This window comes from Phyllobates terribilis, unplaced genomic scaffold (genome assembly GCF_046119375.1).
Source record: "Phyllobates terribilis strain yellow unplaced genomic scaffold, ASM4611937v1 Scaffold_12__6_contigs__length_324123572, whole genome shotgun sequence".
In the NCBI taxonomy this organism is placed as follows: Eukaryota; Metazoa; Chordata; class Amphibia; order Anura; family Dendrobatidae; genus Phyllobates; species Phyllobates terribilis.
In genome coordinates, this window is record NW_027362772.1 from 66,538,357 (window position 1) to 66,562,552 (window position 24,196).

At 45.3% G+C, this 24,196-nt stretch overlaps 1 protein-coding gene across 2 annotated transcripts in view; it reads left to right on the top strand.

The window, feature by feature from the left end:
* The window catches only part of LOC141172082 (cell adhesion molecule CEACAM1-like), a 62,699-nt gene that overhangs the window by 21,476 nt on the left and 17,027 nt on the right, over nucleotides 1–24,196 (top strand). For both annotated transcript variants that reach the window (XR_012252411.1, XM_073655918.1), the window contains exons 4-8: nucleotides 16,958–17,239; nucleotides 18,064–18,357; nucleotides 19,901–20,137; nucleotides 21,166–21,498; nucleotides 22,184–22,294. Coding sequence is in view for 1 of the 2 variants with exons in the window: in XM_073655918.1 (XP_073512019.1) it covers nucleotides 16,958–17,239; nucleotides 18,064–18,357; nucleotides 19,901–20,137; nucleotides 21,166–21,498; nucleotides 22,184–22,294 (1,257 nt within the window). In the remaining variant the exon portion in view is untranslated. The remainder of the gene's footprint in view (nucleotides 1–16,957; nucleotides 17,240–18,063; nucleotides 18,358–19,900; nucleotides 20,138–21,165; nucleotides 21,499–22,183; nucleotides 22,295–24,196) is intronic.

The following is a 24,196-nucleotide window of genomic DNA, read 5'->3' on the forward strand; positions in this document are numbered from 1 at the left end:
TTGAAATGTCTGGGAAATGTGAGTCACACAGCTGAGGATTTGTGGTCAGCTCTGGAGAACCAATTTCATGAATGGTTGTCTCCACTGGACCTGAAACCAGGGAAGGCCGTGTGCGACAATGCTGCAAACCTGGGTGCGGCCCTTCGCCGGGGCAATGTCACACACGTGCCTTGTATGGCTCACGTGTTGAACCTGGTTGTCCAGCAATTTTTAGCCCACTATCCCAGACTAGATGGCCTTCTGCAGAGGGCACGGTCGCTGTGTGCTCACTTCCGCCGTTCGCATCCCGCAGCTCAGCGACTTACATCTCTACAGAAGTCGTTGGGCCTGCCACTTCACCGGCTAAAATGCGATGTGCCTACCCGGTGGAATTCAACTCTGCACATGTTGCAGCGACTGTGGCAGCACCGACAAGCCCTGGTGCAATACGTTCTGATGTATAGCCTGGGCCAACGAGATCCAGAGGTGGGGCAAATCACGCTGGAGGAGTGGTCTCAGATCAGGGACCTATGCACCCTTCTGCACAGTTTTGAAATGGCGACGAAGATGTTTAGTGCTGACGATGCCATTATCAGCATGACTATTCCGGTGATTTACATGCTGGAGCACATGTTAAACAGAATTCGGAGTCAGGTGGTGGCACAAGAGGAGGTGGAGGAAGTAGAGGAGGAGGAGTTGTATGCGGAAGGGCTAACATCTGCAAGGTCCAGACGGTCGGCAGCACCAAGGCGGCAGGCATGTGAGGGTGGGGGAGATGGTTTTACCAGGGCGCATGGTAGCAGCCAAACTAGTGAGGAAGGTGCAGGAGCCCAGGAAGAAGTGGAGGACGAACTGATGGAAGACTCATCAGATGAGGGAGACCTTGATCACATTTCTGTTGTGCGAGGTTGGGGGGAGAGGACAGAGGAAGGAAGCATGATTGTTACCTCGCCACCAACACAACAGGGACTTGGTGCTCCTGGATGCGCAACACACATGAGTGCCTTCTTGCTGCACTACCTGCAACATGACCCTCGAATTGTGAGAATTAGAAATAATCCTGACTACTGGGTTGCCACACTGTTAGATCCCCGGTACAAAAGTAAATTTGCAGAAATTATTCCTGCCATAGAAAGGGATGCACGCATGCAGGAGTATCAGCAGAGACTGTTGCAGAATCTTACATGTGCTTTTCCACAAAATACCAGTGGTGCACGTAGTGAATCTCACAGTTCCAACTTGCCAACCGTGGGACCGTCAAGTGTTCAGCACTCAAACCGTGACAGAACCACAGTATCTGCTGGTAACATCAATTTTGCGGAATCATTTCACCACTTTTTTAGCCCATCCTTTGCAAGGCCACAGGAGACAAGAAGTCTGACACATAGTCAACGCCTAGAGACGATGGTACAGGAGTATCTCCAAGTAAACATTGAAGCCACGACTGTGTCACTGGACCCTTGCTCTTTTTGGGCTTCCAATCTGGATAAATGGCCGGAGCTAGCCACTTACGCCTTGGAGATCTTGTCATGCCCCGCAGCCAGCATTCTGTCTGAACGTGTGTTCAGCGCTGCTGGTGGTGTGCTGACAGATAAGCGCACGCGGCTCTCCACTGATAATGTAGACAGACTCACGTTCATAAAGATGAACAAATCATGGATCCGAAACGACTTTTCTACCCCTGTGTCATCCTGGGGAGAGTAAAAGCTTGATGATTGGTTAAAATCACCCTACCAACCGTTTTAAGCTTTCAAATTACTAATCATGTTTATCTGTATCTTGACTGGAAAATAATTTGGGCTTTGTAGCAGTGTGCAGCACTGATCCTATTCGGCCATCTATACTAAAGCTTCACCAGATTTAAAATTAAAAATAATTTTTAGCTGCATCTAGCCCGGAAAATAATTTTGGGGCTCCGAGATGCGCAAGGCACATAAGTGCCTTCTTGCTGCACTACCTGCAGCATGACCCTCATATTGTCAGAATTCGAAGTAATCATGACTACTGGGTTGCCACACTCTTAGATCCCCCAAACTTTTCGATCAACCTTTTCATTTTAATAAAGACCAAAAAAATGGTCATTTTTGAAATTATAAGCATTAGCAGGTTGTTAGAAACTGAAATCAAACAGTTTTCAACTCAAAACTTTATTCTAGGTGATGTTACATTTTCACATAGGACCCCTTGTTCGAAAGGAGCTTCTGAACTCTCTCGTCCATTGAATTTGTCAGGTTTTGGATGGTTTCTGCTTCAATTGTTTTGCATGAGGACAGAATACCCTCCCAGAGCTGTTGCTTAGATGTGAACTGCCTCCCGCCATCATAGACACTCCTTTTAATGATGCTCCAAAGGTTCTGAATGGGGTAGAGGTCAGGGGAGCATGGGGGTCACACCATAAGTTTGTCCCCTTTTATGCCCATATCAGCCAGAGATGCAGATGTTTTATGTGCAGCATGAGATGGTGCATTATCATGCAGAAAAATGATCTTGCTGTGAAATACACGGTTCTTCTTCTTGAACCATGGCAGGAAGTGCTGTTTGAGAAAATCCACATACATTATGGAGTTCATCTTTAGCGCCTTCAGGGATCCTAAAGGGGCCGACAATCTCTCTCCCCATGATTCCAGCCCAAAACATTACTCCACCTCCTCCTTGTTGGCGCTGTAGCCGTGTTTGCGTGGGGTGTCCATCAACCAGCCATCCTCCACTCCATCCATCTGGACCATCGAGCGCTGCACGGCACTCATCCGTGAACAAAACAGTTTTGAAATCAGTCTTCATGTAATGTTTGGCCCACTGGAGCCGTTTCTGCTTGTGTGAAGTGGATAGAGGAGGTCGACAGGATGGCGCATGCACAGCTGCAAACCTCTGAAGGACCCTGCATCTTGTTGTTCGGGGGACGTTGGAGGCACAAGCAGCTTCAAAAACTTGTCTGCTGCTATGACAAGGCTTTTTTGCCGCTGCTCTTTCAACCTGACGTAATTGCCTGTAGGAAAGAGTCCTCAATTTGCCCTTATCAGCACGCACACGTGTGTACTGTGAATCAGCTACATACTTCTTGATTGCCAAGACACTTCATCCTGATCATCGCACAATGTTGATTGTAGTCATGCCTTGACCTAAACACTCCACAATTTGTTGCTTCTCAGCAGCCGACACATCCTTTTTCTTTCCCATTTTGGCAGAAAATGTAGGCTGCTTAATAATGTGAGAGAGCCTTCTTAAGTAGTCTTGCCTTTCATTGGACACACCTGCCAAACTAATTAGCACAGGTGTCTGCAATTGCTTACAGTGATATAAAGAGCCCTGACACACATCACCATCAATGAGTTTAACTGACAAACAAACAAATTCTTCCCTTATCACTCCTAAACACTTTTTGTATAATAATTTGGAACGCAGTGTACATGTGCTTTTCCACAAAACACCAGTGGTTCACGTAGTGAATCTTACAGTTCTAACTTGCCAACCGTGGTCTGTATGGAGTTGTTCAATAAAGGGCCCAAAATTAAGATAACATAGATGGGAGAGGTCTCTATGAATAGGAATTCCTAAGTATTTGATACCCTGTGAGGGCCAGGCAAAGGGAAAGTTGGACTGGATGGAATCCTATATGGATTTGGGGAGGGAGACATCGAGGGCCTCAGACTTCGCTGCATTGATTTTAAAATTTGACCATGTAACAAAGTGATCTATTTCAGCCATAACAGCATGGATGGATATATGTGATTGAGTGATATATACTAGGACATCATCAGCAAATAGAGAGCACTTGTACTCGGTGCCTCCCACCTCAATCCACCTAATATTGGGGTTATGGCGAATTGATGAGAGCAGGTGCTCCGTCACTAGGATGTATAAGAGAGGGGACAGAGGACATCACTGCCTTGTCCCATTGGTGATTGTGAAAGGTGATGAAAATGTTCTGACGCACCCCCTGGGCCTTGGGACACCCGGAGCCGGACCCTTTTTGGTGGATGCTGGTGGTTGTAGTCTTCGTGGCGGCGACCCAGTTCCGTGGCTCAGGGCGGTCAAACCAGTGGCGGAACTATTTATGTGGTTTTCATGTTTAAATGTCTGACTACGCCACCCGTGGATTGCGGTCAGAGTGAACCGCCGCTACAGGGCAGACCACTGAGGCTGGTGTTGTGGGTGCAGCAGAGCGTAGCATAACTCCCCACGGGAGGAGTATAGCCTCAGGGCAGTGTATGCGGAGGATGGGGGTGATGGTGCAGGGCAGCAGCAGTAACGACACGGAGTCAGTGATGCAGTTCAGGGCCTTTACTCACAGTTCTTATTATCCAGACCACGTCTGCAGGTAACGGCTGCCCACGTCATACTGTGCTCACCAGGTGAGGGGCTCAGACAACTCCCAGATAACTTTGGAGCACTTCACAGGACCCCCTTTGTGTGTCCTTTGTCTGGCCTTTCTTACCAACACTTCTATCCGGCTGCCTCGGGCCTCCTCTTGGTAAACTTGGCGCCAGTTTCCCTGACCCTATGTGGTGCCTTCCTAGCGGGTGTAGCGAGGGGCTGCGCCACATAAAATGTCAGAGCCTCCGGTTTCTAGCTGAGGGTCGTTTCCTGCCTCCACTAGTTCGGGGACCGGTCTCCCCCTTTGGCCTGACCCCTCCACGCAGGTGGATTCGGGCGTGCGGTGGCGACTCGCCCGTCCGCACCCCTGGGATCCCTTCATTCCTCGTTCCTGGAGCCTTCTCCGCTCCTCTTCCTTCCTTCTCCCTCTTCCAGGCCTGGGCCTCTGTTACTAGGCCCGCCTCCGGAGCAGAGCTCATGCAGAGCCCCTGCTCCCTGCCACTTCTGCTCAGACTTCTCTGCACTGAACTAAGATGGTGCCCACCTTTTATACTCCCTTCTCAATGCACCCAGGAACTGCTTCCTCCCTGCTCCTGCACTACAGGGTTCCCCTTCCTCAGTGTTCCCTCCCCCCACTCCAGCCAGGGACAGGGACTGTCGTGCCCATCTCAGGGGCATATTGGTCGCCCTGCCCCACGGCAATGTGGTGTAATGCATGCAGGTGTCGGGTCCTGATCCACACTCCATCCTTACCTGAGAGTGAGATATCACACCTCTGGGTGAGGTGCAATACGTCTTTAGCAACCGAGCCCTCAGGGTGCTACAGTTCCATTTATCTTCAGCCTAGGTGACGTATTGCGATACAGGGCCGTGATTTTGGCTATAAAAGGGTCCCCTAGACCCCTACCCCAAGCTTTTTAAGAGAATCATATATGGCGTGCCAGGAGACTCTATGGAATGCTTTCTCAGCATCCAACGAGAGTATCTAATTACAAATTTTTAACTGCATCTAGCCCAGGAAATACTTTGTGCCTAGTAGCAGTGTCTGCTAGTAAGCGGATTATCCCGGCTGTTAAGCAAGCTGCACCACCTGTAGTTTAGACACTTAATTTTTTCAAAGGAAATGCTTCGGGACCATGGGATACTTAGTGAAGAGCATCAGGAGGCACCCCAAGGCATAGGGGCTGGGACTGGCAGTAGGATGCCTTGCGGTGGACAGCCGAGCTCGATCCTTATAAAAGCTTTTTAACTGCAGCAGCTTTAGTGGACGCTACTGGAGCTGGAATTACCGCGGCTGCTGGCATGAGACTTGCCCTCCAATAGATCCTTGTAAATGGATTTAAAGTGTATTCATTCAAATTAGAGAGACAATTTAAATTAAAAAGCTTAGAGCTGCCTCCACCACAGGGGGGCTCGCTCGACCCACCAGCGGACAGGCACCAGTATTGGGAGAGGGGGGCTGGCCGTCAGGGTTCACCGCGGCTCTGGCACAAACCCGGCGACACGGAGGTGGCACGGGCAGGAGCGGACTGGCCGTGTCGGCTTCTCACTTTTTGGATTTTAGAAGGGCATGACATGCCTATATCTGTGTCTCCCCCTCCTTTTACTCCTCCACCTCTTTTATTTTCGCATGACTATATGTACTTGTCACTTTTCCATGTGTTAGTTATGTCTTCTGAGCAGTTTGTCAGCTTTTGGACACCTTTGAAGGTGTTTTCTATGTGTTTCTATGTGTTTTTGTTTGCCTGCCATTGGTTTTAACGGTGTTCGAAGGTGTTCGACGAACAGTTCGACGAACAGTTCGGCGAACACACGGGTGTTCGACGAACCGAACCGAACTCGAACACTACGGGGGTGGCTCAACACTAGTGCTGACAGATAAGCGCACGCGGCTCTCCACTGATAATGTAGACAGACTCACGTTCATAAAGATGAACAAATCATGGATCCGAAACGACTTTTCTACCCCTGTGTCATCCTGGGGAGAGTAAAAGCTTGATGATTGGTTAAAATCACCCTACCAACCGTTTTAAGCTTTCAAATTACTAATCATGTTTATCTGTATCTTGGCTGGAAAATAATTTGGGCTTTGTAGCAGTGTGCAGCACTGATTCTATTAGGCCATCTATAATAAGCTCCACCAGATTTAAAATTACTAATCATGTTTATCTGTATCTTGACTGGAAAATAATTTGGGCTTTGTAGCAGTGTGCAGCACTGATCCTATTAGGCCATCTATACTAAAGCTTCACCAGATTTAAAATTAATAATAATTTTTAGCTGCATCTAGCCCGGAAAATAATTTTGGGGCTCCGAGATGCGCAAGACACATAAGTGCCTTCTTGCTGCACTACCTGCAGCATGACCCTCATATTGTCAGAATTCTAAGTAATCATGACTACTGGGTTGCCACACTCTTAGATCCCCCAAACTTTTTGATCAACCTTTTCATTTTAATAAAGACCAAAAAAATGGTCATTTTTGAAATTATAAGCATTAGCAGGTTGTTAGAAACTGAAATCAAACAGTTTTCAACTCAAAACTTTATTCTAGGTGATGTTACATTTTCACATAGGACCCCTTGTTCGAAAGGAGCTTCTGAACTCTCTCGTCCATTGAATTTGTCAGGTTTTGGATGGTTTCTGCTTCAATTGTTTTGCATGAGGACAGAATACCCTCCCAGAGCTGTTGCTTAGATGTGAACTGCCTCCCGCCATCATAGACACTCCTTTTAATGATGCTCCAAAGGTTCTGAATGGGGTAGAGGTCAGGGGAGCATGGGGTTCACACCATAAGTTTGTCCCCTTTTATGCCCATATCAGCCAGAGATGCAGATGTTTTATGTGCAGCATGAGATGGTGCATTATCATGCAAAAAAATGATCTTGCTGTGAAATACACGGTTCTTCTTCTTGAACCATGGCAGGAAGTGCTGTTTGAGAAAATCCACATACATTATGGAGTTCATCTTTAGCGCCTTCAGGGATCCTAAAGGGGCCGACAATCTCTCTCCCCATGATTCCAGCCCAAAACATTACTCCACCTCCTCCTTGTTGGCGCTGTAGCCGTGTTTGCGTGGGGTGTTCATCAACCAGCCATCCTCCACTCCATCCATCTGGACCATCGAGCGCTGCACGGCACTCATCCGTGAACAAAACAGTTTTGAAATCAGTCTTCATGTAATGTTTGGCCCACTGGAGCCGTTTCTGCTTGTGTGAAGTGGATAGAGGAGGTCGACAGGATGGCGTATGCACAGCTGCAAACCTCTGAAGGACCCTGCATCTTGTTGTTCGGGGGATGTTGGAGGCACCAGCAGCTTCAAAAACTTGCTGCTGCTATGACAAGGCTTTTTTGCCGCTGCTCTTTCAACCTGACGTAATTGCCTGTAGGAAAGAGTCCTCAATTTGCCCTTATCAGCACGCACACGTGTGTACTGTGAATCAGCTACATACTTCTTGATTGCCAAGACACTTCATCCTGATCATCGCACAATGTTGATTGTAGTCATGCCTTGACCTAAACACTCCACAATTTGTTGCTTCTCAGCAGCCGACACATCCTTTTTCTTTCCCATTTTGGCAGAAAATGTAGGCTGCTTAATAATGTGAGAGAGCCTTCTTAAGTAGTCTTGCCTTTCATTGGACACACCTGCCAAACTAATTAGCACAGGTGTCTGCAATTGCTTACAGTGATATAAAGAGCCCTGACACACATCACCATCAATGAGTTTAACTGACAAACAAACAAATTCTTCCCTTATCACTCCTAAACACTTTTTGTATAATAATTTGGAACGCAGTGTACATGTGCTTTTCCACAAAACACCAGTGGTTCACGTAGTGAATCTTACAGTTCTAACTTGCCAACCGTGGTCTGTATGGAGTTGTTCAATAAAGGGCCCAAAATTAAGATAACATAGATGGGAGAGGTCTCTATGAATAGGAATTCCTAAGTATTTGATACCCTGTGAGGGCCAGGCAAAGGGAAAGTTGGACTGGATGGAATCCTATATGGATTTGGGGAGGGAGACATCGAGGGCCTCAGACTTCGCTGCATTGATTTTAAAATTTGACCATGTAACAAAGTGATCTATTTCAGCCATAACAGCATGGATGGATATATGTGATTGAGTGATATATACTAGGACATCATCAGCAAATAGAGAGCACTTGTACTCGGTGCCTCCCACCTCAATCCACCTAATATTGGGGTTATGGCGAATTGATGAGAGCAGGTGCTCCGTCACTAGGATGTATAAGAGAGGGGACAGAGGACATCACTGCCTTGTCCCATTGGTGATTGTGAAAGGTGATGAAAATGTTCTGACGCACCCCCTGGGCCTTGGGACACCCGGAGCCGGACCCTTTTTGGTGGATGCTGGTGGTTGTAGTCTTCGTGGCGGCGACCCAGTTCCGTGGCTCAGGGCGGTCAAACCAGTGGCGGAACTATTTATGTGGTTTTCATGTTTAAATGTCTGACTACGCCACCCGTGGATTGCGGTCAGAGTGAACCGCCGCTACAGGGCAGACCACTGAGGCTGGTGTTGTGGGTGCAGCAGAGCGTAGCATAACTCCCCACGGGAGGAGTATAGCCTCAGGGCAGTGTATGCGGAGGATGGGGGTGATGGTGCAGGGCAGCAGCAGTAACGACACGGAGTCAGTGATGCAGTTCAGGGCCTTTACTCACAGTTCTTATTATCCAGACCACGTCTGCAGGTAACGGCTGCCCACGTCATACTGTGCTCACCAGGTGAGGGGCTCAGACAACTCCCAGATAACTTTGGAGCACTTCACAGGACCCCCTTTGTGTGTCCTTTGTCTGGCCTTTCTTACCAACACTTCTATCCGGCTGCCTCGGGCCTCCTCTTGGTAAACTTGGCGCCAGTTTCCCTGACCCTATGTGGTGCCTTCCTAGCGGGTGTAGCGAGGGGCTGCGCCACATAAAATGTCAGAGCCTCCGGTTTCTAGCTGAGGGTCGTTTCCTGCCTCCACTAGTTCGGGGACCGGTCTCCCCCTTTGGCCTGACCCCTCCACGCAGGTGGATTCGGGCGTGCGGTGGCGACTCGCCCGTCCGCACCCCTGGGATCCCTTCATTCCTCGTTCCTGGAGCCTTCTCCGCTCCTCTTCCTTCCTTCTCCCTCTTCCAGGCCTGGGCCTCTGTTACTAGGCCCGCCTCCGGAGCAGAGCTCATGCAGAGCCCCTGCTCCCTGCCACTTCTGCTCAGACTTCTCTGCACTGAACTAAGATGGTGCCCACCTTTTATACTCCCTTCTCAATGCACCCAGGAACTGCTTCCTCCCTGCTCCTGCACTACAGGGTTCCCCTTCCTCAGTGTTCCCTCCCCCCACTCCAGCCAGGGACAGGGACTGTCGTGCCCATCTCAGGGGCATATTGGTCGCCCTGCCCCACGGCAATGTGGTGTAATGCATGCAGGTGTCGGGTCCTGATCCACACTCCATCCTTACCTGAGAGTGAGATATCACACCTCTGGGTGAGGTGCAATACGTCTTTAGCAACCGAGCCCTCAGGGTGCTACAGTTCCATTTATCTTCAGCCTAGGTGACGTATTGCGATACAGGGCCGTGATTTTGGCTATAAAAGGGTCCCCTAGACCCCTACCCCAAGCTTTTTAAGAGAATCATATATGGCGTGCCAGGAGACTCTATGGAATGCTTTCTCAGCATCCAACGAGAGTATCTAATTACAAATTTTTAACTGCATCTAGCCCAGGAAATACTTTGTGCCTAGTAGCAGTGTCTGCTAGTAAGCGGATTATCCCGGCTGTTAAGCAAGCTGCACCACCTGTAGTTTAGACACTTAATTTTTTCAAAGGAAATGCTTCGGGACCATGGGATACTTAGTGAAGAGCATCAGGAGGCACCCCAAGGCATAGGGGCTGGGACTGGCAGTAGGATGCCTTGCGGTGGACAGCCGAGCTCGATCCTTATAAAAGCTTTTTAACTGCAGCAGCTTTAGTGGACGCTACTGGAGCTGGAATTACCGCGGCTGCTGGCATGAGACTTGCCCTCCAATAGATCCTTGTAAATGGATTTAAAGTGTATTCATTCAAATTAGAGAGACAATTTAAATTAAAAAGCTTAGAGCTGCCTCCACCACAGGGGGGCTCGCTCGACCCACCAGCGGACAGGCACCAGTATTGGGAGAGGGGGGCTGGCCGTCAGGGTTCACCGCGGCTCTGGCACAAACCCGGCGACACGGAGGTGGCACGGGCAGGAGCGGACTGGCCGTGTCGGCTTCTCACTTTTTGGATTTTAGAAGGGCATGACATGCCTATATCTGTGTCTCCCCCTCCTTTTACTCCTCCACCTCTTTTATTTTCGCATGACTATATGTACTTGTCACTTTTCCATGTGTTAGTTATGTCTTCTGAGCAGTTTGTCAGCTTTTGGACACCTTTGAAGGTGTTTTCTATGTGTTTCTATGTGTTTTTGTTTGCCTGCCATTGGTTTTAACGGTGTTCGAAGGTGTTCGACGAACAGTTCGACGAACAGTTCGGCGAACACACGGGTGTTCGACGAACCGAACCGAACTCGAACACTACGGGGGTGGCTCAACACTAGTGCTGACAGATAAGCGCACGCGGCTCTCCACTGATAATGTAGACAGACTCACGTTCATAAAGATGAACAAATCATGGATCCGAAACGACTTTTCTACCCCTGTGTCATCCTGGGGAGAGTAAAAGCTTGATGATTGGTTAAAATCACCCTACCAACCGTTTTAAGCTTTCAAATTACTAATCATGTTTATCTGTATCTTGGCTGGAAAATAATTTGGGCTTTGTAGCAGTGTGCAGCACTGATTCTATTAGGCCATCTATAATAAGCTCCACCAGATTTAAAATTACTAATCATGTTTATCTGTATCTTGACTGGAAAATAATTTGGGCTTTGTAGCAGTGTGCAGCACTGATCCTATTAGGCCATCTATACTAAAGCTTCACCAGATTTAAAATTAATAATAATTTTTAGCTGCATCTAGCCCGGAAAATAATTTTGGGGCTCCGAGATGCGCAAGACACATAAGTGCCTTCTTGCTGCACTACCTGCAGCATGACCCTCATATTGTCAGAATTCTAAGTAATCATGACTACTGGGTTGCCACACTCTTAGATCCCCCAAACTTTTTGATCAACCTTTTCATTTTAATAAAGACCAAAAAAATGGTCATTTTTGAAATTATAAGCATTAGCAGGTTGTTAGAAACTGAAATCAAACAGTTTTCAACTCAAAACTTTATTCTAGGTGATGTTACATTTTCACATAGGACCCCTTGTTCGAAAGGAGCTTCTGAACTCTCTCGTCCATTGAATTTGTCAGGTTTTGGATGGTTTCTGCTTCAATTGTTTTGCATGAGGACAGAATACCCTCCCAGAGCTGTTGCTTAGATGTGAACTGCCTCCCGCCATCATAGACACTCCTTTTAATGATGCTCCAAAGGTTCTGAATGGGGTAGAGGTCAGGGGAGCATGGGGTTCACACCATAAGTTTGTCCCCTTTTATGCCCATATCAGCCAGAGATGCAGATGTTTTATGTGCAGCATGAGATGGTGCATTATCATGCAAAAAAATGATCTTGCTGTGAAATACACGGTTCTTCTTCTTGAACCATGGCAGGAAGTGCTGTTTGAGAAAATCCACATACATTATGGAGTTCATCTTTAGCGCCTTCAGGGATCCTAAAGGGGCCGACAATCTCTCTCCCCATGATTCCAGCCCAAAACATTACTCCACCTCCTCCTTGTTGGCGCTGTAGCCGTGTTTGCGTGGGGTGTTCATCAACCAGCCATCCTCCACTCCATCCATCTGGACCATCGAGCGCTGCACGGCACTCATCCGTGAACAAAACAGTTTTGAAATCAGTCTTCATGTAATGTTTGGCCCACTGGAGCCGTTTCTGCTTGTGTGAAGTGGATAGAGGAGGTCGACAGGATGGCGTATGCACAGCTGCAAACCTCTGAAGGACCCTGCATCTTGTTGTTCGGGGGATGTTGGAGGCACCAGCAGCTTCAAAAACTTGCTGCTGCTATGACAAGGCTTTTTTGCCGCTGCTCTTTCAACCTGACGTAATTGCCTGTAGGAAAGAGTCCTCAATTTGCCCTTATCAGCACGCACACGTGTGTACTGTGAATCAGCTACATACTTCTTGATTGCCAAGACACTTCATCCTGATCATCGCACAATGTTGATTGTAGTCATGCCTTGACCTAAACACTCCACAATTTGTTGCTTCTCAGCAGCCGACACATCCTTTTTCTTTCCCATTTTGGCAGAAAATGTAGGCTGCTTAATAATGTGAGACAGCCTTCTTAAGTAGTCTTGCCTTTCATTGGACACACCTGCCAAACTAATTAGCACAGGTGTCTGCAATTGCTTACAGTGATATAAAGAGCCCTGACACACATCACCATCAATGAGTTTAACTGACAAACAAACAAATTCTTCCCTTATCACTCCTAAACACTTTTTGCATAATAATTTGGAACACAGTGTACATGTGCTTTTCCACAAAACACCAGTGGTTCACGTAGTGAATCTTACAGTTCTAACTTGCCAACCGTGGTCTGTATGGAGTTGTTCAATAAAGGGCCCAAAATTAAGATAACATAGATGGGAGAGGTCTCTATGAATAGGAATTCCTAAGTATTTGATACCCTGTGAGGGCCAGGCAAAGGGAAAGTTGGACTGGATGGAATCCTATATGGATTTGGGGAGGGAGACATCGAGGGCCTCAGACTTCGCTGCATTGATTTTAAAATTTGACCATGTAACAAAGTGATCTATTTCAGCCATAACAGCATGGATGGATATATGTGATTGAGTGATATATACTAGGACATCATCAGCAAATAGAGAGCACTTGTACTCGGTGCCTCCCACCTCAATCCACCTAATATTGGGGTTATGGCGAATTGATGAGAGCGGGTGCTCCGTCACTAGGATGTATAAGAGAGGGGACAGAGAACATCCCTGCCTTGTCCCATTGGTGATTGTGAAAGGTGATGAAAATGTTCTGACGCGCCCCCTGGGCCTTGGGACACCCGGAGCCGGACCCTTTTTGGTGGATGCTGGTGGTTGTAGTCTCCGTGGCGGCGACCCGGTTCCGTGGCTCAGGGCGGTCAAACCAGTGGCGGAACTATTTATGTGGTTTTGATGTTTAAATGTCCGACTACGCCACCCGTGGATTGCGGTCAGAGTGAACCGACGCTCCAGGGCAGACCGCTGAGGCTGGTGTTGTGGGTGCAGCAGAGCGTAGCATAACTCCCCACGGGAGGAGTATAGCCTCAGGGCAGTGTATGCGGAGGATGGGGGTGATGGTGCAGGGCAGCAGCAGTAACGACACAGAGTCAGTGATGCAGTCCAGGGCCTTTACTCACAGTTCTTATTATCCAGACCACGTCTGCAGGTAACGGCTGCCCACGTCGTACTGTGCTCACCAGGTGAGGGGCTCAGACAACTCCCAGATAACTTTGGAGCGCTTCACAGGACCCCCTTTGTGTGTCCTTTGTGTGGCCTTTCTTACCAACCGTTCTGTCCGGCTGCCTCGGGCCTCCTCTTGGTAAACTTGGCGCCAGTTTCCCTGACCCTATGTGGTGCCTTCCTAGCGGGTGTAGCGAGGGGCTGCGCCACATAAAATGTCACAGCCTCCTGTTTCTAGCTGAGGGTCGTTTCCTGCCTCCACTAGTTTCGGGGACCGGTCTCCCCCTTTAGCCTGACCCCTCCACGCAGGTGGATTCGGGCGTGCGGTGGCGACTCGCCCGTCCGCACCCCTGGGATCCCTTTGTTCCTCGTTCCTGGAGCCTTCTCCGCTCCTCTTCCTTCCTTCTCCCTCTTCCAGGCCTGGGCCTCTGTTACTAGGCCCGCCTCCGGAGCAGAGCTCATGCAGAGCCCCTGCTCCCTGCCACTTCTGCTCAGACTTCTCTGCACTGAACTAAGATGGTGCCCACCTTTTATACTCCCTTCTCAATGCACCCAGGAACTGCTTCCTCCCTGCTCCTGCACTACAAGGTTCCCCTTCCTCAGTGTTCCCTCCCCCCACTCCAGCCAGGGACAGGGACTGTCGTGCCCATCTCAGGGGCATATTGGTCGCCCTGCCACACGGCAATGTGGTGTAATGCATGCAGGTGTCGGGTCCTGATCCACACTACATCCTTACCTGAAAGTGAGATATCACACCTCTGTGTGAGGTGCAATACCTCTGTAGCAACCAAGCCCTCAGGGTGCTACAGTTCCATTTATCTTCAGCCTAGGTGACGTATTGCGATACAGGGCCGTGATTTTGGCTATAAAAGGGTCCCCTAGACCCCTACCCCAAGCTTTTTAAGAGAATCATATATGGCGTGCCAGGAGACTCTATGGAATGCTTTCTCAGCATCCAACGAGAGTATCTAATTACAAATTTTTAACTGCATCTAGCCCAGGAAATACTTTGTGCCTAGTAGCAGTGTCTGCTAGTCAGCAGATTATCCCGGCTGTTAAGCAAGCTACACCACCTGTAGTTTGGACACTTAATTTTTTCAAAGGAAATGCTTCGGGACCACGGGATACTCAGTGAAGAGCATCAGGAGGCACCCCAAGGCATAGGGGCTGGGACTGGCAGTAGGATGCCTTGCGGTGGACAGCCGAGCTCGATCCTTATAAAAGCTTTTTAACTGCAGCAGCTTTAGTGGACGCTACTGGAGCTGGAATTACGCGGCTGCTGGCATGAGACTTGCCCTCCAATAGATCCTTGTAAATGGATTTAAAGTGTATTCATTCAAATTAGAGAGACAATTTAAATTAAAAAGCTTAGAGCTGCCTCCCCCACAGGGGGGCTCGCTCGACCCACCAGCGGACAGGCACCAGTATTGGGAGAGGGGGGCTGGCCGTCAGGGTTCACCGCGGCTCTGGCACAAACCCGGCGACGCGGAGGTGGCACGGGCAGGAGAGGACTGAACGTGTCGGCTTCTCACTTTTTGGATTTTAGAAGGGCATGACATGCCTATATCTGTGTCTCCCCCTCCTTTTACTCCTCCACCTCTTTTCTTTTCGCATGACTATATGTACTTGTCACTTTTCCATGTGTTAGTTGTGTCTTCTGAGCAGTTTGTCAGCTTTTGGACACCTTTGAAGGTGTTTTCTATGTGTTTCTATGTGTTTTTGTTTGCCTGCCATTGGTTTTAACGGTGTTCGAAGGTGTTCGACGAACAGTTCGACGAACAGTTCGGCGAACACACGGGTGTTCGACGAACCGAACCGAACTCGAACACTACGGGGGTGGCTCAACACTACTCTCTAACTTAGAACTCTCTAGCTTAGAACTCTCCAGCTTAGAACTCTCTAGCTTATAACTCTCCAGCTTAGAACTCTCTAGCTTAGAACTCTCTAGCTTAGAACACTTTAGCTTAGAACTCTCCAGCTTAGAACTCTCTAGCTTAGAACTCTCTAGCTTAGAACACTTTAGCTTAGAACTCTCCAGCTTAGAACTCTCTTAGAGCTCTATGTCCAGCTTAGAACTTACTTAATTTATCTCTCCAACCCCAAGACCACTATCTGCCCATCCAGATCTGCTCTTCTGTATGGGTCTACTCAGAAAAGTCAATATCTGAAGACCTTCTCTTCAATACTGTTTGCTAGACCTGGTGCTAATGAGTCAAGCTGGCAGACAGCCACAATCCCACATTATAAGTCTGCAAGCCACATTTGCCTTTCAAGCCACAGGATAAGGTTCCCTGCTCTAGAGCAAAAAGAGCTTACAATTGTGTGCTTCTTTGAAAAGAAAACCAGCCAACTATGATAGACTACAATGGTGGCCAGAAACCTGGTCAATGAGTAGTAAACTATAGAATTAAAAATCCCTTTGTTCTTAAGAATAAAGATTTGTAATACGAAATGCATTGGAAAGTTACTTGTTTTTAGGAGCACTGTGCAATTTTTTCCATTTAACAAGATGAAAAAAAACTGTCAGTATATAAAAAATGACAGACATCTAGATTCTGCAGAGTATACTGTATTACTTGATTATAGAAAATCCTTTTGAAAGAGCTGTTCCAATTTCGAACATCACAGGTACAGTATAGAGCAGGGTTCCCCAACTCCAGTCCTCAAGGCCCACCAACAGGTCATGTTTTCAGGATTTCCTTAGTATTGCACAGGTGATGGAATTATTGCCTGTGCAGGTGATGCAATTATCACCTGTGTAATACTAAGGAAATCCTGAAAACATGACCTGTTGGTGGGCCTTGAGGACTGGAGTTGGGGAACCCTGGTATAGAGGTAGTTGAGGTTCTTAGGAGAAGAAAGGGGAGTCTCTCGATGGAGAAGCCAACTCAACATTGAATTACATTACGCTTATGCAACTCAACTTGTACTTGATAGGACTATATCCAGACAGTTCTCACCAACTTAAATCCATCTGGCATCTACTATATTGGCATATAAAGTTCCTGGTAGGAGTATTTTTTACCAATATTGCTTGGTCGTTGGTGGGTTACATGTTAAACGATTGGCAACACAGCACTTTAATATGTACATGACGTGGGGGATATCCTTGTCCCTAGAGTTAAGAGACTAAATTCTGAGAATGTACAGAAATACTATATTATAATGTGATCGTATTAAGCTTTTAAATCCAAATTTTTACATTTCTTTGTATTTTGTGTCTTAGTTCCGGTCTCTAATGTCACGGTGACCAGTAATGTATCAGGACTTGTCTGGCCTGGATTAGATTCAGTGACTCTAAAATGTTCAGCTCGTGGTACAAATGTCAGTTACTCGTGGAGTCTACAAGGGGCACCGATATCTGGAGGAGGCCGATATACCCTCACCGATAATAACTCCACGCTCATTATCAGTGCTGTCTCCACTAATGACAACGGATCCTTCGTGTGTACGGCTAAAAATCTAGAAAACAGCCAAACCAGCAGCGACGTGAAGTTCATCTTGGCTTGTAAGTAACACATCATCTTTGTGAGTAGTCATTCTTATTAGTAATCTTTTCAGAAAGGAATGGGAGGCAGGCTTTTTTTTTTCAAATACTTTATTTGAAGAAATTCAGAATGCATTGTTTAGGGCCACCTTCTATTACGCGGAGCAGAAGGTGGCTACAAAGACCATCTCTTGCTCTGGAGGACCTTTCAGATCCACGCATTACATGGAGACTTCAATAATTTTAATTGGATCTCTGTAATGCTTCATTTCCCCTGCGGAGGCACTGCAAGGAAATTGAACACTTGTTTGCTGGAGAACCAGTTGATTTAAACATTTCTTTCCAAGATTTCCATAAATCAGACATTTCAATAATTTAAATGTAAAAAGAAAACACAATGTCACAAAAAAAGAGCATAGGAACTAAGAGAACACGGGCTATTTTACTTTTTTATTCATCTTTTGTGACTTTATAACAAGGGGCTGTCTTCATGATATAACCCTTTGAAAGTCCAAAAATAATGTCTTACTGTTCATTATACAAAGGGCAGTTATGAAATAGGGTTTTTTCGGTTTTGATATAGGTTGTTCTGTGGGGTCAGACATCCAACACCACCTTTGAATTGCTGGCTCTCCCAAACCGCTGATTGGTATAAGGTGTCATTTGTATGAACACAACCCAATCTAATATTGACAATCTACTTTAAGAATAGATCAGTAATATAAACGTCCAGGACACAAATTATTATTATGTTGGATGAAAATACTTAACATTTTCTAAGATACAAGTTAGTAATGGGAAATTTATTTTTTTACTTAATGCTTCATCTATGGTTTTGTTCACAGCTCCGGTCTCGGCAGTGACATTGACCAGTAACACATCAGCGGTCCTATGGGCAGAAGAGGACTCGGCGTCTCTCCATTGCTCAGCTCTTGGTTCGGCCATCACCTTCTCCTGGAGTCTGAATGGAAGTCAAGTGTCTTCAAACCCTCCATATTACATTACTCAGAGTGATTCTCCTCCAAACTCCAATCTCACCATCAGCCCCGTCTCCAAGATCGACACCGGACCAGTCACCTGCAAAGCCACCAACAGAGCTAATAATGAGACCAGTAGTGCAATCAACCTCAATGTCAAGTGTGAGTAGCAATTCATCTATTTAGCTATCTATCTATCTATCTATCTATCTATCTATCTATCTATCTATCTATTATCTATCTATTATCTATCTATATATCTATCTATTATCTATCTATCATCTATCTATCATCTATCTATCATCTATCTATCTATTATCTATCTATATATCTATCATCTATCGCTTCTATCTATCTATCTATCTATCTATCTATCTATCATCTATCTATCATCTATCTATCTATCTGTCTATTATCTATCCAGCTATGCATCTGTCCATCTATTTATCTATCTACCTACCTATCACTATAAATAATGATGCCATATGTTTATGCCTTGCCATGTTGCATTTTAGCAATATTCAGGAGCATCTAGTGGATCTCTGTTGCGTGTATTTCCACTTTAAAGATTACCTGCAACTTACAATACATATGTAATGCTTGAACCTGTTGTAAATACCACTGTTCTCCTGAATCCGGCGATGTATTTCTTTTGTTCCTGAGCCTCTCCGATCCTGAGATATGGCCTCTTCTTCCCTGTATGCAATTCTAGACTTGTTATCCAAAGGGGAGTATTCATCATCACTTACTTTCTTTGTGGGCGTCTTCTTTAGGACCACGCCCAATTGACTAACAAGAGTAGAGTTATATACAGGGAAAAGAGGGCCATATCTCTGGAACAGAGAGGAGCAGGAAAAAAAAAAAACATCTCCGGATTCAGGAAAACAGCGGCATTTATACCAGACAAAATATTATATAGTTATGACAAGTGACAGGTTTTCTTTGAATTTAATGAATATACAGTACATTTCAGCCTTGTAGATCTGTAAAATATCCATAATCATGACTGTAAATTACACCACTCATTTCTGAGTCTGTAGGTTTTATTGAGAGCTCAGTGGTTCTATATCGAGGAATACTGTATATAAAGTCCATATTTATATTACGATTTAATTCTTAGTCAATAGGACTGACAGTGATCGAAAGCACAGTACAGTGCAGTGACGTGCAGTAAAGTAAAGTGCAGTAACATACAGTACAGTACAGTGAATAAAGTTGGAACTTGACCTTCTCCCACGTTATTCGTTGCCCTCACCTGGTGCACATGATACCTATCCGCACACTCCAGATCTTTATAATATCCCACCGCCTTTTGTAAATACAACTGGAGGACTGCGGGCCCAGAGGGTATAACCCAGGCAAGGGCAGTATCTGCATGGAGATTGTGCGTTCTTATGTTTGACTCTGGGTTCTCCAGGTTCTTCTACTTCAAAAGCATTCTCCGAGGCTTTAGTTTACTGTAAGTCAGCAAAGAACATTGAATATTAACAGTAAAATTATAGGGAAACTGGGTTTTCACTTTAAATAGAATATAGAAGATTAAACAACAGTTTATAGAAGATAGAAAATAGATAGATAAATGATAGATAGATAGAAATAAAGAAAATAGAACATATAATATTTATAAAAGTAATATATATACATTCTTGAACCTCGTACATTAGTAATATGTGATTATTGCATCTATCACTTTCTTACATCCCAGGGTCTCCCGATGGGAACATTGTCTGTACTGCACAACCCATAGGACAGCTAGTACAGCTCGGCTGTTCCTGGCCCGGAGGAAATCCGGCAGCTAATGTCACCATGACATTTGGTAATGTGCAAAATACAAGCATTAATCAAGTGTTCAGAAATGTGAGTTCTTCCAGTAATATCCACGGGAGCAGCCTCACCTGTAATGGATATCAGAGAAGAAACTCAAGCTGCGTGGTACCATTTGGTAAGAAGTCTGCACAGTCACTTTAGCTGTATTTATAATACTATATGCTGCACTGTTTTTAGGTAGTAACTGTGATTTGTAGATATGACTTAGCCACAAACTGTTGTTTAAAGTGAGTTTCCAGTAGTGAGCTTATCAATGATATATAAGTCAGTAATGCCTACCAGACATGTACTTTGGATCTTGCTATTTGACTGCTTTTTAAATCAGCTCTATTAGGACTGTGATCTGTGACTACAGTTTAGCTACACTGTCTATAAGTACTTTGATTTAGTCTGAGACACGCCCACTGCCTCACCATTGGTCCAGCCTGCTGCTTCATCCCTCCTCTCTACAGTTCTGCCTTTTCTGATTGGCTGCTGTGTATAAGCACATGCTCACCAGGAAGTCAACGCATAGAGAGCTCATTTTTATCACAACATTAGGGCAGAATTATTAGGGAATATAAAGTATTGCGCAAAAGGCAAAATAAACCTCTTGAGGCAGAAGTCAGTGTTTGCTCACTTCAGCCGAAAAATTAATTCCCAACTCCAAATCTGTTTAATGAGAATAAATTCCTGAATCAACCACCCATCCTTAGATGAAGACCCATCCAATGAAGACATCCAGGCCCCATTGAGACAAATTAACCATCACAACATCTAGGGGCCAAGTAAGCCCACCTATTGAAGCTCAGATACGTCTTTCTATATATACTAGTGCCCAAATATTGAATATCTTGTCTGGTTAGTAAATATATACATCAATTTTCCCATCATGTACACAGTTGCCAGACTTTTTGCATTCCGCCTTTATCTTACTTGACTTGACAGCAGCTACCTGGCATTGGTTGCTACAGCTAAGTTTCTATTGACTGATGTACTGTTCCTTTTCCATGTAAGCATTTTACCATCCAGAATGGCGTGAATTTTGGCTTCTCATGTGCATAACTCAACATTTAAACCATTCTTGCCTGGTCTCTGCATGGAGAAGAAAAATGATGCATAGGGGGATAAATATTCTATGTGTTCTTCTCCTTCTTCCATCAGAGCCTCCAAGCTCTCCTGACCACAAGAACGAAACAGTTAATGCAGCTGAAGTCGGAGGTGCAGTCAACCTAACAGTGAATCTACTAGCTGGAGTCAAGTCACGGGCCACTGCCGTATCTGCTCAGGTCCTTCCAGCTACGTTTTCTTGGTACCAAGGCAATAGTTCTACTACTATTCCGGTGGGTGGTAAATTCAGGGTGGACTCCACTCCCTATGCATCCACTCTCAACATTGATAAGTTGACAGAAGCTGAATCTGGAAATTATAAATGTGTCGCTGAAAACTTTATTGGAAACACGACTTTCCTTTTCAATGTTAAAGTGTCCCAAAGAGGTAAGCCATGTGCTATGAATCCATAATGTTACATTTTAACTAAAAATGCTGCCCCCTGATTAGTATTGCTGCCAGAAATCCCCAGCAATCAGTTGTAAAGAAGTATTTAAAGCTGCCACTGCTAGAAGAATTGAAGAGTGTCCAATTCGGACCAGTGGTTATACCATGCTGCTGTTTGGAACTGTCAATCTTTAGGAGTGCACTGTCCCCTGGCAATCAGAAAGCCAGACGACATAGTGGCTGTGCACTCCCTCCAATAGACAAGAATAACCATTTAATGTACAATACATACAAGCTAATTCTAGGTCTACGGAACAGACACTCTTTAAGGCTTTTTGTAGGGGGACTCTCTTCTTTCCCCAAAAAACTCTATAGAAGGATATTTTAAAATGGGCTTTCTATACCAGCCCTTTTGGCTTCTATATGATATAAATCCACTGTCCATACCTTTAAGCTGTCCACCTATTTATATTTTTCTACCAAATCTCTTCTGACTTAATTTGCCAAGTCCTCAATGGATATACTCTACCCAGTCCCTAGTCCCAGATTGGAAGTCCATTTATCGGAGTATCATCGTTGTCATACACCTGCAATATTGGCTTAAAATGGAAAATAGCTCCTGAAAATGCTTTTATTTCCTTTTTAATGAGACCCATGGTTGAGTCTTATGCTTCTTATTTTCCAGATGCTGGCTCCAGTGGTGGACTGGATGGTGGAGCGATCGCCGGTATCGTTATAGGAGTACTCGCTGGTGTGGCCATTATAGGAATCATCGTGTTCTTCATAGTAAAGAAAAGTATGCATCCGTTACTTTGTGTATAGCTCTCTTGCGCCTACATGTAATTATATATATAGTTGTCTGGGTGTGAGATTTTTTATGCAGAAACCTTCAACCTAAATTTTCCAGGAATTGTCTCCAGAATGTACACAACATCTCACTGGGACAATTCCACTCGTTGAGTTATGCAATAATATAAAAATTCCCTTCCCTATCATCTCTCGTAAAATTTGATTGTCCTATGAACCGGACCTTTAGCTGGGGAGGTGCTTATGCAAATCTGCATAAAAAAGAGACTTTTTGGAAATATATAAAAATGAAAAATTAGAGAGTTTCTGGATAAGAAACGTCATAGCTCTACTTTACATTTCTGGATATATGGCTCTCTTCACATTTGAACACTTTGAACATAAATTCTGATGTGCCCATAAACTCATTAGCCAAATTTGCCATAAGACGGCCATTTTTGGCATTCATTTGTCCGGTATAGATTGGTATAGTATTTTTATTTATGGTATCGGAAGCATAGCTCAATCCAAGATTTATATTTTTTTCTGTGCTGGGAGTAATGGGCAAATATTGGCATAAAGCAGCATTCATCTTGGTACAGGAAGCATAAGCCCCGAATGTGATGGGAAGAGAGATGACTTTGTGTGTTCTGTCCTGTTTTGTATCGATATTAACTTTATTACTTGTACCATTTCATTGTATATTAATCATGCTATAGATATACTGTATAGGTATGGATTTATGTTTTTAGCTTTTACATTTGTTTACTACATGTTTAAGTATTTCGGCTTTGGGTCATTTTTCTGCTTTTTAGGTGTATATATTAGCACTGATTGTTGCCAATAAGAATCAGCGTATATAATAGAGATGAGCAAATCTTTTGAAATTCCAAAATTTGCCCAATTTTATCAGGAAATTCAATTTGCCACAAATTGAAAGTAATCCAAAGCCTCCAAACACCCTGAGAAGATGTGTATGTGTGTGTGAATTACAACACGCTCTCAAGGAAGCAAGCTACTTGTCACTCCTGGGACTTGACCACAGAGACAGTGACTCTCCTAATTCACAGACACAGTGACTCTCCTAATTCGCAGACATAGTGACTCACCTAATTACCAGACATAGTGACTCTCCTAATTCACAGACACAGTGACTCTCCTAATTCACAGACACAGTGACTCCTAATTCACTGACACAGTGACTCTCCTAATTCACAGACACAGTGACTCTTTTCTAATTCACAGACATAGTGACTCTCCTAATTCACAAACAGTGACTCTCCTACTTCACAGACACAGTGACTATTCTACTTCACAGACACAGTGACTCTCCTACTTCACATGCACAGTGACTCTCCTACTTCACAGACACAGTGAAACTTCTACTTCACAGACATACTGACTCTCCTACTTCACAGGCACAGCGACTCTCCTACTTCACAGACACAGTGAAACTTCTACTTCACAGACATACTGACTCTCCTACTTCACAGGCACAGTGACTCTCCTACTTCACAGGCACAGCGACTCTCCTACTTCACAGACACAGTGACTCTCCTACTTCACAGACATACTGACTCTCCTACTTCACAGGCACAGTGACTCTCCTACTTCACAGGCACAGCGACTCTCCTACTTCACAGACACAGTGACTCTCCTACTTCACAGACATACTGACTCTCCTACTTCACAGACACACTGACTCTCCTTCTTCACAGACACAGTGACTCTCCTACTTCACAGACACACTGACTCTCCTACTTCACAGACACAGTGACTCTTCTGCTTCACAGACACAGTGACTCTTCTTCTTCATAGACACAGTGACTCTCCTATGTCTCCCTATCAATTCATTTTGTATTATCCCCTTTTTCTTTCTCACACACTATCTATACAGTTTCTTTAGTGTTGT